Source organism: Equus quagga, chromosome 20 (assembly GCF_021613505.1).
Source record: "Equus quagga isolate Etosha38 chromosome 20, UCLA_HA_Equagga_1.0, whole genome shotgun sequence".
Classification (NCBI taxonomy): domain Eukaryota; kingdom Metazoa; phylum Chordata; class Mammalia; order Perissodactyla; family Equidae; genus Equus; species Equus quagga.
Genome location: NC_060286.1, coordinates 45,076,043 through 45,090,195, shown reverse-complemented (window position 1 = coordinate 45,090,195; position 14,153 = coordinate 45,076,043). Strand labels below are relative to the sequence as shown.

The window sequence follows — 14,153 nt, the reverse complement described above, 5'->3', positions numbered from 1 at the left end:
CCTACAGCGAGGCCAGATGTGTGAGGACCAGCGTGGCGGGGTCCCCTTGGCAGACTGGCTAAAGGGCCAGAAGTAGCATCTGCAGGACAGACGGGAAGGGGGCCAGAGCCACCAAGTACCCTCTCCAGTACACCCCTCAGCCCAGCTATCCCACACATTGGGGCGACACCCAGGGACCTCCTGTCACCCAGGCGCTGGGCACGGCTAGCCGCTCTGTCTTGCCTCGGCACCCTCTTGTGATCCCGCTGTGCGACGCGCTTCACCACACAAATGCAGCCTCCAGAGCCAAGGCAGTGCTGTGACAGGCGCGTGCGCTATGTGGCCACGTCCACAATCAGGATGTAAATGTTCCCCTCCCCAGGCAGGCTCCCTCCCCTCCTAGTCCCCTCTCCTCCCCAGGCAACCACCGAAGTGACTCCTGTCCCCGTGTCTGGCCTCTTCCAGGACGTCACATAAATGGAATTGCACAGCATGCAGCCTGCTGTGGGGCTGCTCCCACTCAGCATGATGGATTTAAGAGCCATCCGTGTTGTGTTGTGTTTGCCAATAGCTAACTCTTCAGCCAGCCCTGGTGGTCTCGTGATTAAGAAAGACTTGGTGCTCACCACGTGTCTACCAGGTGTCACACTGTGGTGGCTGCGTGTTGCTGTGATGCTGAAAGCTCTGCCACTGCTGTTTCCAACACCAGCAGGGTCACCCTTGGTGGACAGGTTTCAGTGGAGCTTCCAGAGAAGACAGACTAGAAAGAAGGACCTGGCCACCCACTTCTGAAGACACTGGCCATGAAAGCCCTGTGAACAGCAGAGGAGCATGTCTGATACAGCGCCGGAAGGTGGGAGGATGGTGCAGAAGGACCGGCAGGTTCCCTCGGCTGTGCACAGGGCGCTCGGAGTGGGGATCCACCTAACGGCACGAGGGACCAAGTGTCTAAACGACAACAGCGGATGGACGTGGGCCTGTTTCCAGCATTTGCTGTAACAACTGAGGCTCTGTGAACATCTGCGTACCAGGCTTCGTGTGGGCACGTGTCTCTCTCTTGGAGGCATGTACCCAGGAATGGACTGCTGGGCGTTCAGCGTCTGTCTTGTGCACTGAGCTTCAGAGGAACTACTACACTGTTTTCCAAAGTGGCTGCACCCTTCCACACTGCCCCCAGCAGTGAGACAGGTTCCGGCTGTTTGTCCTCGCCACCACTTATTATTTTCCATCTTTTCAATCACAGCCACCCTGGTGAGCAGGAAGTGGTGTCTCAGGGGTTCTGGCCTGCATTTCCCTGACAACTAGTGACGCCAAGCATCCTTCCAGGGCTGAGGGCTGTTTTAGATCTTCTTCGATGAAAAGTGTCTCGGCAGATCCTTTGCCCAAGTGTTAAATTGGACAATTAACTTTTTAAATTGGGTTGTCTTTTTATTGTTGAGTTCTAAGTGTTCTTTATATATCCTGGACACAAGCCCCTCATCAGATACATAACTTGCAACAGCGTTCTGCTTTATGGCTGCGGTTCCCTGTTCTCAGTGGTGCTGTTTGGAGCAGAGGTCTTAAACGTCAATGCAACCCCACTGACGGCATTTTCTTTGCTTGCCTGCGCTTTCTGTGTCACATCTAAGAAATCATCACCTAACTGAGGTCACAAAGATTTACTCCCATGTTTTCTCTGAAGAGTCTCATGGTTTTAGCTCCCATATTTAGGTCTTTGATCCATTTTGAGTTAATTTTTGTACGTGGAGGGGTCCAACTTTACTCTTTTGCATGTGGCTCTCCAGTTGTTCCCACACTATTTGCTGAAAAGGCCATTTTCCACTATTGAACAGGCCGGCATCCTTGTTGAAAATCAACTGAATATAAACAGAAGATTTATTTTGGACTCCTGACTCTACGCCACTGATCATCACATGGTCTTGACGACTGCAGCTTTGCAGTCCACTTTGAAATTAGAAAGCATGAGTCCTCCAACTTTGTTCTTCTTTCTCAAGGTGGTTTTGTTTATTCTGTGTCCCTTGCATCTCCATGTAAGTTTTAGGACTATCTGGTTGATTTCTACAAAAGGGCAGCTGGGAATCGGACAGGAATGCTGTTGAATCTGTAGGTGAATTTTGGGAGCCCTGGGGCTGAGGTGCACCTGTCTCACACCTGCGTCTGAGAAGAGCTGACCTGCCACAGCCCCTGAGGGGACAGCCTTCGTGTGTGTGGATGTGTGGCCACCATTGCTGGCCAGCTCAGCTCGCTTTCGATGCCACATGATCATGTGTGATGATGACACCTGGGGCTCAGATATTTGAATGCCACCTCTCCTGGGTGGGTCTAGAACCTGCAGACTACTTTTCCTTTGACCACATTAAAAAAAAACCCAAGGCATTCTTCTTCTGGTTATAAAAGTTATGCAAACTCATCATAGAAAATGTGGAGACTAGAGAAAAGCTAAAAGAAAGAATTTTTAAAACGTGGCATGTTGACAGTGGGGGAGGCTGTGTGGTGACGGGGGTGTATGAGAACCCTGCCCTTTCTTTCTGCTCAATTTTGCTGTGAACCTAAAACTGCCCTAAAAATAAAGTCGATTTATAGAAGGACACAAAACACAAAAACCCCTGGTCACACCCCCCCAAAGACAACGAGGTCCAGCCTCCCCCCCAGTCAGCTCATTGACATAGCCGGCGATCTCCAGGGGCCTCCGTTCGACCCCTGGTGTGTCCCTAGCGGGCAGGCAACACCACTACCCATTCTTGAGGACAAAGAGAGTGATGGCCAGAGGGCCATGTGGACAGTAAGCGGCAGAGCCAGGACCTGGCCCAGAACTGGCCTCCAGAGCCCTCCAGCCAGGACACTTTGCTGTGGGCGTGAGGGGATGGGGTGGGGGGCCCACTCACCTCGTCCGACACTTTAAACCTCCGCAGCAGAGCCACGACTTTCTGCTTGAAGTTTTGTTGCTGTGAGAAAGCAGGGCAGAGTCAGACCCACGGGAGCCGCTTCCCCTGGGAGGACACAGCGAGGCCGGCACCTTGGGCCCACGAGTGCAGCCCCAGTAGAGGGCAGCGTGGCTTTGCCCGCTGCGACATTTATGAACTCAAACACAGCTCTCATAAGTTGAACAACAAGCATTTTCATGAGCATTTGAACCCAAAGCTGCAGGCAGACTCAGGAATGGACCAGGACGGAGCCCACAGTCCCAGGCCTGGCGAAGGGGAACCAGATGGAAGGCATGCGCCATCTCTACGGTTCTTCCAGAAGCCTCCGTGCAAAGCTGCTAGCCCTTCCTGGGCTCACTGGCCACTTCCGGAGCACCACCTCACTCCAGCAGATGCGTGTGGGCATCAGGGGAGGCAGGGGGTGGCGAGGGCTCAGCAGAGAGCCTGAGTTCTGTCTGTTTCTGGTGCCACCTGGGGCCACAGGGGCTCAGCTCTGGCCACTGAGCGAGGTAGCCACTCAGCCATCCTTGGGGGTCCAATTCTATAAAAGGAGGCCAGTGGTCCGCTCCACAGAAGTTGTGCACCTGGGCCCCAGAACTGAGGCTCAACCAGGTGCTCCCACAGTAGTGTGGTTGCTGAGCATGGTACAGAAAGGACGCGCGTCACCAGATCTGTCAGGACCAGCCCCAGCCTCCCAGCACCACCGAGGGGGCAGTGGTTTCTGGGGCTGGGCTTGTGCCCGATGGCCCATCAGTACCAGGGCTTCCCTGGCCACCACGGTGCTGGGGCCATGGCCTGGCAGACGGGGAGCAGCTGTGAGCCTCCCAGGAGCTCCAGGCACCCAGTGGAGGACATTCGGTGACAGGCCAAGGCCTCTGCCCAGAACTTTCTTCCTGAAGGAGAAGGCTGACAGCCCTGCCAAGCCCCCCGGGGCCACCTTGCCAGGTGGGCCGGACACTGAGAGACGTGGGGGACTGGCCTCACACAGGGCATGTCTGGGCACAAGCAGGGAGGGGGCAGCCCCAGGCTCTGCTCGTGGAGTGGCTTGGGCAGGAAGCCAGCCCCCGGGCCTCGTCCGCTGCCCTCTGGGCCTGTGGCCAGCAGCCTGGGGATGCCCCATAACTGACAATGGCACCTCACAGCCCCCCTCCCAGGACAAGGCTGTGGCACAGGGTCTCCCCACCTTCACACCATATCCAGGGGAAGAGACTGGACCTCAGGAGCCAACGGAGCCAGGCCATGGGGGACAGCACTGTGCACGCCATGATCCCCTCGCCTCCCCATCCCACCCTCTTGAGGGCTCAACCTCCCAGAGCCCCTGAGGTTGGGCTGATACCATGGCCGTGTGCCCCACCACCCAGCCCCGCCCTCTGCCCTTCCCTAGCGTTAGTAAAACCAGTTTCCACCGACCCTGGTCATGGACGTCGTTCTTACTATCGATCGCCTCTGCTTCTTGGGCTTCCCCACATCAAAGTCATCCTCATCAAGATCCTGCAAGGACACCACAGCACCTAAGGCCGGGGCCAGCCTGGACAGGGCCCCAGGGACCCCCACTGCCCACCACACGCCTGTTGGCCAGGGCCTCCCCACAGGGACAGGTGGCCTCCCGGGCGGCTCGGTGGAGGTCCGTCTCCCAGGAGCTGACAAGGGAGTGGCCTCCAGGGCACCCCACAGCTCTGCTGACGCACTCCCAGCCCTGGGGACGGAAAAACAAGGTGCCACAGGGGGGCCGAGCTCCCAGCCTCTCCTGCTTTGTGCCACCCTGGCAGTGGTGACTCTGGAGGTCCTGGGCCCGTCAGCTGTGGGCTGCCAGCAGCTGGGGCATCTTGGCGGGAGCTGGGCGCAGGGCACCAGGGCTCTGAAGCAGGCATCTCCTAGTAAGACATGGTCCCTGCACGGCCAAGGTGGCCCCGTCACACGCAGCCCCAAGTTACCTGCCCTTGCACGGCATCATCGCTGGCCTCCTGCTCCGAGGAGAAGCTCTCATACTCCTCCTCAGAGTAGTTATCTGCGGAACAAGCAAAGGGAAGGGAGAACACCGCAAGGTTCCGACCGCATCCTGGCAATGAGGCGGCAACCTGACGACAGGCCTCGGGCACGTGGGGCCCACGAGGAGACAACCCCGCGGGCAGCACAGAGGAAGCTGGGCAGCCCTGGCAGATGGGTAGTTAAGGACGGCGGGGGGCTGTGCTTCCACCCCCGCAGGCCCGGCCCCCACAGCAGCCTGGAAAACCCCTCCTGCTGTCACGCCTTTCGGCCTGGATCTTGCGCTGGACCAGGTTTCCTGCCTGCCCTCCTTCACCTCAGGGCGGACGGTGACCCCAAGTGTGATGGTGGTGACAACCATACCAGGACCTGTGCCTAGACCCTGGAGGCACTGCGATCAACCCCACAACCTCCGCTCACTGATGATGTCACAGTGTCGAGAGCAGAGCTGGGACACCCTGCAGCCTGGGCTCCCACAACAGCACGCACAACTCTGCTGGGAGGCTAGAGCCGAGAGCAGCCTGCAAACCCTTGCATCCCCGCCCCGATGTCTCAAACCCGACACGACGGCGGCCAGGAGGGGGCGTCCTGTGGCAGAGACACAGGGACATGGAGGATCCTGCGCCGGCACACACCTGTGGACTTGGCCTTGGGGCCGGCCTGCATGGCACTGTCCTCGTGGTCGATGGGCTGGCTGGACAGGGAGAAGATCCAGATCTCAGCCACCTTGACCGAGGTCTCCTTGATGTTGCTGCAGAGGCTCAGCACTTGGCCACCCTCAGAGGGGTGCTGCATCACCTGGGGGCAGGGCACAGTTCTAGAAAGTACCACGGAGCAGGGACCAGCCCCACCTTCCGGTGCACATGCTGGGGTATCTGATGGCCTTTCCTCTCGGCGGTGACAAGAGGGGCTGGCACCTCAGCAGAGCAACCACAGGAGTAGGAGCGCACTGTGGGCAGGAGACATGGCCACAAGGCAGGAGGACACAGGAGCCAGTGGATGGGACACAAGGGGAGGACACGGGAGCGGGTGGACAGGCCAGGAGGGAGCACGCTGGGCCAAGCTGGGGAGGTCAGCAGCAGGCTCAGCTATTAGAGGCTGAAGGTTGTCAGAGAGGAGGATCTGCAGCCTGCTTGCCCAGTGGCTGTGACAGCAGCAAACGCTGAAGTTGCTGCTGTGGGCCAGCCAGCAGCTCCCAGACATGGCCACTGACTCACGGGATATGATTCCAGGGACCCGTGTCTGCTGGGAACCAAGGAGGACCAGCACCACCGCAGGCTGGGGGTTTCAGGCTGTGGAGCCGACCCCCACCAGGCTGACCCACCAGGACGGTGAGCCACTGGGGTCATTTTGGTCATAAGAGATTTCAAGAGAACCAGGGAGAGTAGCAGAGTGACCCCACGTGCCCCGACATGCCCCTCCCCAGCAACAGCCTGTGCTCCACGCCAGCCCCAGACACCCAGCAATTCACCTTGACATGGGCCTTGTAACAACAACTCTGAGAACACGTGCACTGGAGCCTTTGCATTTTAGATGCTGCCTTTTGGGGTCACTTGGTCAAATCCAGGTGTTAGAATTTTATGGACCAGATTTTTAAAAATTTGGGGGGCCTGATTTGGGGTGTAAACTCTTAAGTAAAAAATAAAGTTTACTCCAAGCCTCAGACCCACTCCCTATGCCTGTGTGTGCATGTGTGCCTGGAGACAACGTACTCATGAACACATGGAGCACACGCAATATCATGTGCTGTCTGAGGCCGCAGCCCCCAGCACACCTGCGTCACCTGGCTAAAGAGACGCCAACTGCCGAGTGCTCTTGTCACACAGCCGTGTGAACGTGCTCAGCGCAGCTCAGACGCCCACATCAGGGAGGTGCCCCGACAAAACAAGCAGGCAGAGTGCACGCCACTCAGGGCCACAGGACGCACTGCTCCAGAGGAGCCAGGGCTCAGTCTCGGCTTGGAGGGGCCTGGGCGCGGGCAGGTGGGGCTGCCGCTCCTTCAACCAAGGCATGAGCCCTCAGGAAAACCTGCTCTTCTCCTTTGTCCATTCAGGATGACAGGAGAGAAGCCGGCCTCTTACAGAAGGTCCACACAGGTCAGGGGCGGGCTGGCATGTGCTGCAGGATACTGCTTGCATCGCCAGTGAGAAATGGAATGGGACACAGCATTGCCACACAAATCAGGCCCCTCTGCTCAAGCAGAAAGATGAGGTGGCATCTTTGAGCCTCCTCTGAGCCCGGTAACTCAGACTGGAGGCAGGAGGCCCAGGATGTCCAGAGGCCCTGGGCCAGAAGAGAGGACAGCTGGATGACCAGAGGCCCTGGGCCAGCGGAGGAGCCTGCCAGGCCCCAAGGAGTCCAGGCCTGGTCTGCCTGTGCCGCTTCTGGGGTCTGGGGGCTGGGAGGCTCAGCTAAGGCCCAGTAGCAGCACAGAGAAATGCAGCCCCCAGCCCTTCTTGGCTCTCTGCAACCCTCCTGCCCCACGTCTCCCTGGGTACAGGCAGCTGGGAGGGGCTAAGCCCTGAGCAGCACTTGTGTTTGTCCTGGACAGGCCGGTGGGTAGGCAGCAAGGGTCTGAGGAGGCATAGGAGGCCTGCAGGCTTGAGCAGGTGCTGGGGGTGGGCCACAAGGCTCAGGGGGCAGCCTTGGCTCCCCACGTGGAGCTGTCATGGCCAGCCAGCCCACGCCCCTGCCCTGCCCTGCCTCAGGCAGGCACTAGCACAGCTCTGCGCTCCTGAGCACCACTGATGCCGGGCGGTTGCCTAGACAGCCCCAGGCGCAGTCCTACGATATTTACGTAAAGGCCCAGAAGCACAAGGGACACTGGGGGGCCCTGAGCTGCCCTCCAGGACCAGCTGTCACTTTGTTGGTCCTGTTCTGACATACTTTCTCATTTCTTCAATAGGGAACTTCCTCGACTTCACGCCACCCTCTGACCCTCACGAGCATGCATGCCGTCTGCCCCTGATAGCCCCCTGCGCTGACTGCAGCCCTGCCCTGCTAGCCAGGGTCAGTGCCAACTGAGCGACACACGGGTGTCACAGGAGGACCAGCGAGGGGGAGCACTGCACAGACACTTCTCAGGAGGGAAGAGGACAGACCCATCCTGAGCCAAAATCTACCCTCGGCTGAAGGGCAGCCATCCCGTTGGAGCTGGCCTCGCAGGCGCTCTGGTGGCGGCAGGAAGGGCAGCCGTGGGCAGCCTCACCTCAGCCATGTTGATGGAGCCCGCCGCCAGTGTCTTGTAGCCCAGGATCGTGCGATTCTTGTATCGCTTTCTCCGCTGCAGCATGATCTGAAGCTTGTTGCCTTCCCTCTTCAAGAAGTGTGGGTACTAAGGGAGAAGGGGGAGTCACAGTTGCCATCATGCCCACCTGACACCTGCAGGGTCTCCTGTGTGTCATAGGGCTCACCCCTGCTGACCCTCAGAGGCTCACTCCTGCTGGGTCACCATGCACCTCAGTCTACATTAAAAGCCACTGCTGGGGGACATGCATGGTTTACTACAGCCTTTGGGAGGGGCCCACCTATCTGTGAACATACAACAACAGCTCAGAAGCTTATCTGGGTGATCAGTGGGCCCTGAGCACCCAGCACATGCTCCCCACAGCGTGGCAGGGCAGGTGGCGTGCCTCCTGTAAGGGACGCTGTGCTCCCCGAGGCAGCCACAGGCAGCTATGCACTGCTCCAGGTGGCCCGTGCATGGTGCGGCCAGGACTTTGTGATTGCCGAGCCTGTGCACACAAAGCAGATGTGCACAAGTCCGCCTTAAAGCTCACAAATCAAAGCCAATTTTAAAAGTTGGGGGACAATGGGGCTGTCCCGCACCCTCACTGCGGTGGTAGCTACACCCCTGTGCACAGTTGTTAAAACCCATGGAACCACACACTTCTAACGGGTGAATTGTACAACTTGTAAATTGTATTCCAATAAGCCTGACTCCCCTGGGAAGAAAAAATCAACACAAAACCCAGAAGCTGCTGTAGAGGGCGTCAGAGCTCAGGGCAGAACGCCCTCCAACCCCCCACCAGGCAGGGTCAGGGTCTTACACACTCACAATGAGAAAAGTGTCTTACACACTTGCAATGAGAAAAGAGTAGTTTCAATGGGTCTGAAACAGACTGATAGTAACTATGGCGTTAATCTTTAAAGCAAGTATCAGGTCAGAAGTGCGTGTGCTGAGTCTCCGTACACGGATCTTCAACAGGGACAAAAAGAGGAACACAGGTGTGAGGAGCTGCCCTTGGGGTGAGTTTGGGGCTGATCTAGGCCCCTCGACAGATCAGGGCTCAGCACAGAGTCCAGGGAGAGTTCTGTTTCTCCTGGGGGCGTGCCCCGGTCTAAACGGAGGCCACATTCCCGCCAGCACACCCAAACACTTCAAGGGGCTTGAACCTCAGAGCTGAGTTTCCACACACTCCTCCCCATCTTTTCTAAATACTAGAACGAAAGGACCGGAACTTGGTGACTTGAGTTCCCGACCTTGCCACATCGTGGGAACGTGATGAGAAACTCAGCCTGACAAACCAAAGCACGCTTCCCAACATGGAGGAGGAGGCCCTGACCGAGGCTGGTGTGGCAGCGTGGGGCCCCCACGGGGCCAGGCCCACCTGCAGAGAGAACGTCAGCGCCAGGTCGGTCTCCACTTGTCCACTGGGGGGCAGCACAATCTCATGGGACCGCAGGATCCGTTTGGAGCCCTGGGATACAACAGGACATCTGATTCAGAAGGCATCTCACAATGAAGCCGGCTCGAGTCACTGTCATGTCAGCTCTCTCTACGCTCTCAGGATGAAGAGACCCGGGTGGGGAGCACAAGCTCGCATGGTCCCAAAGGCACAATGCGTAGATTTATCAGGAGTCTTAAAAATGCCCATATCCTTTAGCCACGAAGTCCTCCTCAAGGCGTCTGTGCTAAGAAACTAGAGAGAAGATCAGGAAGTACACAGCGGGTGCGGTGACTGGACATTGCTGGGAGAAAGGGTGTGCCAGATGCCAGGTATCCTGAAAAGCAGAGCGCTGGGCGCAAATGTGGCACAGAGGCAGGGACCAAGATGCAGTGCACCGTGGCTCGGGCAGGGGTGGCAGAGGGCGGGCAGGGATAGACCCAAAACGTGCGGATGCACACTGAACAAAGTTAGTTAGAATAACCAACCTTCAGGTCAGCAGGAAGAGTCAGCCACAAAGTGGCCATGATAAGTGGATAACAAATCGTCTGTATAAAACACACAGGCCCTAGCCCGGTGGCACAGTGGTTAAGTTCACATGCTCTGCTTTGGCGGCCCAGAGTTTGCCAGTTTGGATCCCGGGTGCAGACATGGCACCGCTCGGCAAGCCATGCTGTGGCAGGCGTCCCACATATAAAGTAGAGGAAGATGGGCACAGATGTTAGCTCAGGGCCAGTCTTCTTCACAAAAAAACAAAGCCATACACAGGCCCCAACCTCAAACCTGCCAGCAATGTAAATTCAAATGGATGAAAGATGGTCATCACAAAATTGTTTTAAAATTGCTGTCCTAACGTGGACGAACTTTTGAGACTGTGTGCTAAGTGCAGGAAGCCAGGCCCACTAGGACACATTTGTAACCCCACGTCTGTGGGGCACCAGGAGGGGTAGGATCACAGGGCTGGAAAGGAGAACAGAGGTGACCAGGTGGCTTCCAGGGTGGAGGGGGTGACTCCTGAGGCGTTTGACCAAGATCAGGGGTTAGGTGAAACGGTGAGAGCAGGAGCGAGGTGCGGGTGCAGGACAAGGACATGAGAGTTGATGGGAGTGACGGGGGTGTGGGGTCCTGGGCACAGGTGCAGGGCTGGCCTGCATTGCCGTGTGACGCTCTGCTCAGATGTCCTGCTTCAGGAGCCCATTGACAGTGGCCTGGCTGCTGCCTGCTGGGCCACATGGCAGTGCCAAGGCCTCATGACCAGGCTGCTCCCAGCCCCCGACAGAGCAAGGGAGCTCAGCACGGGTGTGGAGGCACCCCTCCCCACCCCCCTATCCTCTAGCCAAGCCCCTTTGTCCCTCACAGGCGTCTCCCCCAGATCTCTTGCACATCTGACCCCATCTTAGGGTCTGCTTCTCAGAGGACCTGAACTGACCAGCCTGTGCCGGGAGAAGGGCGGGTCCACGCACAGACCAGGAGGGCAGTGAGCACACGTGCGCAGACGCAGGTTAGTGAGGGAGGCCAGCACATCTGCTTCCTCTGGGAATTAAGAAACAGGGACTCAGCTCGGGCAGGGGCTGAGGAGACAGGAGCAGGTCTGAAAGGCACGTCTCGGAGAAGGCCAAAGGCCGTTTCCTCCAGCCCTGCCCGACCCCTCGGACGCAGGCGCAGACTGAGCAGATAACAGGTGACCCAGGCAGGAGAGAATGCCCAAAGAGAAGCAGGCAAGGAACTGAGGGTCTGCAGGGGAGGCCATGGGCCATGGGGTGCAGAGAGCAAGCAGCCAGTTGATGGGGGTACTCAGGTGAGCTGGAGAGGTGGGATGGCTCCAAGGATCCTGGGGCCCTGATCCTGGAAGCTGAGTTCTCAGTAATGACGGGGTCAGGGGCAAGACCACGCAGATGGGTAGCTGGGGGAAGGAGGTCGAGGAATAGGGCCAGAGTGTGGAGCAGATCAATCATGTCAGCGGTCAGCACTAGAGTCATAGGCCAGGGATGGGTGAACTCCACCGTGGTCTGAACATCTGGTGAGATCCTGACCACTGGCCAGGCAGGAGGCCAGAGCATAGCCTATGGCGCCTGCACACGGGTGGGCCGATTCTCATGTGAGGCATGTTGCTGTGGGCCGACATGCAGCCCAGCACACAGCCTGGGACAGCTTGCTTTGTTGCTGAGATCTTACAACAGCATCTTTGCTGAAGAAAAGGATTTCAGATCTTTATTCAGAAGTGTAACATTTTTTGGATGGTAGCAATTGACTGGAGAAATAAAGATGCTCCTCCTCAAACTCAAATTGGAGCTCTCAGTTTGGAGAAGAGCCTGACTCATGCTGGTCCAGCCAGCCCCGGAGACCCTGCATCAGGAGCTGAGGCTGGGGTCCTGAGCAACCATGCAGGGCTGCAGCCTGGGCTCCAGTAGCCTGGGACCGAGGTGAAGCAGGCCCTCCGCCCCATGGGTCTGATGGTTTAGGGGTCCTAACAGGCCAGGCACCTGCATCTACGGTGGCTCAGTTGCAGGGCCACACCACGGACATTCCCACACTTCGAGGAACCGGTACACATGGCTGCCTGCTCTGGGGGAGGGAGGGCCTGCAGAGGCGGACCCTACACATGGGCCCACACCTGCCAGGGGACAGCTGTGAAGGGCCGCAGGAGGCACTATGCGGGTGGCCCCATGGCTGGCTGGGCCCCTCCACTGCTGCCGGGTGAAGGCAGCACTGAGGGCCAGGGGCTACTCTCCCCCAAGGAACGGGCAGGGCGAGGGGCCCTCCTGAAACACCGTTATTGTTGAAAGGCAGAAATCAGACCAAACAGAGGAGCCTGTGCCACCTGAGGGCCGCGGACTACCATGGTGTGGGGGAGAGAGGTGGGCACAGCTGGGCCGGGCCTGGGTCGGGGGCTGGCCAGGGAGGGGCAAGCATGACCCAGCACAGGCATTCCGCCCGTGCCTCTGCTCTGGGAAGGCCCATGGGCAGCGAGCTCAGCACTCCCGCTCTCCTCCATGTTCTTGAACGCTAGGCTGCTGGTCCTTCATGGGGACAGGACTGTGCCCCCGAGGGTTCTAACCCTGCCAGAGCATCAGGACCATCTTCCAGGCCAACTGCCTGGGCAGAGGCCCCCTGGCTCCAAGACAGAATCGGGCTCCCGGCCACCTGCACAGGTAAGGGGCCAGCTGTGGTGGGTGTTGCCCACTCTCGTCTCCTGGACAGTACAGGCATCTGACGCGGTCCCAGGACAGTGCAGAGAGAGAACCCTTACCTGCATCTTGACGGCTATCACCACGGAGATGAGCTCCTTCTCCAGCTCCTTGAAGACCACCAGCTTCTTCAAGGTCAGGCTGCACAACCTGCGAAGGGCACAGAGCTGGCTCAGCAGTGATTACACCCTCCACACCTCCTCACACCAAAACGTCCCTACCCCACAGCAGCCCCGGCCTCAGCCAGGCTGCACTGGACCACATGCCCTCAGCCCCTGGCCTCCAGCACCATGGTCACTCCTAGAGACTGGCCATCACATCTCCCAGGAGCCCTTGCCCAGGCCCGGCCAGGCTGGGAGCCACCCTTGGGGTCCCTGCACACAGCGGGTGCCTCAGCACCCCCAGGCTGTCCAGCGAAGCGCCCCTCTCCAGAGGGTCTCCGAGGCGGGTCTGCCTCCCGTGCAGGTGTCAGTGTGGGATTGTGGACAGGCAGGATAAGGGCAGACAGGAAATCTGAGACCGCAGACCACAGAAACCCCCAGGGACCAGGGTGCCAGCCAGCTGGGAACCTGCTCCCAGCTGTAAGAGCACAGGTCTTCCGGGGCCCGGCAGGCCTCGCCCACCTTGCAGGCCCTGCCTACATGGCCCCCGGGGCCCCCTCACCCCCAGCCTTCTTGAACCTTCACACTGCCAACTTCACCTCCATCATTCTGTTCTGCATACAAAGTTGTGGTGATGTGTGCCAGCCCTGCCTAGGAAGGCCTGGAGGACAGCCTGCACTGTGTCCACCACTGTCCCTGGCGAACAGAGTGGGTGGGACCTGAACCTTCTACTCTGCTTTGGCTGCAGTGTCTACACTGCAGACCCAGCATGCACGATTGCTGTCGCCTTACGAATGCTCACCTTCTGGGAGGCAGCATCCACACGGGGTGGGTTCCAGAACAACACCACGAAGGCGCCCAGGACCGAGGAGCCGATGGTGTGCGCTTGTGTGGGACTGTAGCCCCAGGACCCACAGGAAAGCTTCCATAGACTGGACACCTCTCCACGGCTCCCTGAAGCCCTGGTCATTTTCCCACTCAGATGCCAGTCTGCTTGTTCACACGGGCAGCGACACGGCTACATGAGGGTAAGCACGTGACCATCCAGGCTAAAATGTCCCTGCTGCCTGGACCAAGTCCCCAACATCTGTGTTAGGAGTCCCATTTGGGAAATCCAGACTTTCCATGCCCACCTGAGTTGCCACTTGGTCCCCAAAGTATGCATCTGAACCTGAGGCAGCAGGACAAATGCCAGACATGGCTAGGCCACGGAGCACAGCCCACCTGCCAGCATCAAAGTGACTCTCCGCTCTTCTGTCTCTGTGCCTTTGAGCGGAGCGTGGGGACACAGTGGGCCAGGAAGAAGGC

At 58.5% G+C, this 14,153-nt stretch overlaps 1 protein-coding gene across 1 annotated transcript in view; it reads right to left on the bottom strand.

Moving 5' to 3' along the window:
• The window catches only part of PACS2 (phosphofurin acidic cluster sorting protein 2), a 33,704-nt gene extending 19,889 nt beyond the window's left edge, over positions 1-13,815 (bottom strand). Inside the window, exons 1-8 of the mRNA XM_046647187.1 lie at positions 13,648-13,815; positions 12,807-12,911; positions 9,500-9,589; positions 8,098-8,223; positions 5,525-5,687; positions 4,838-4,911; positions 4,314-4,394; positions 2,863-2,924 (exon numbers count right to left, since the gene is read on the bottom strand). Of these exons, the coding sequence (XP_046503143.1) occupies positions 2,863-2,924; positions 4,314-4,394; positions 4,838-4,911; positions 5,525-5,687; positions 8,098-8,223; positions 9,500-9,589; positions 12,807-12,911; positions 13,648-13,815 (869 nt within the window). The remainder of the gene's footprint in view (positions 1-2,862; positions 2,925-4,313; positions 4,395-4,837; positions 4,912-5,524; positions 5,688-8,097; positions 8,224-9,499; positions 9,590-12,806; positions 12,912-13,647) is intronic.
• Positions 13,816-14,153: the final 338 nt, after the last annotated feature.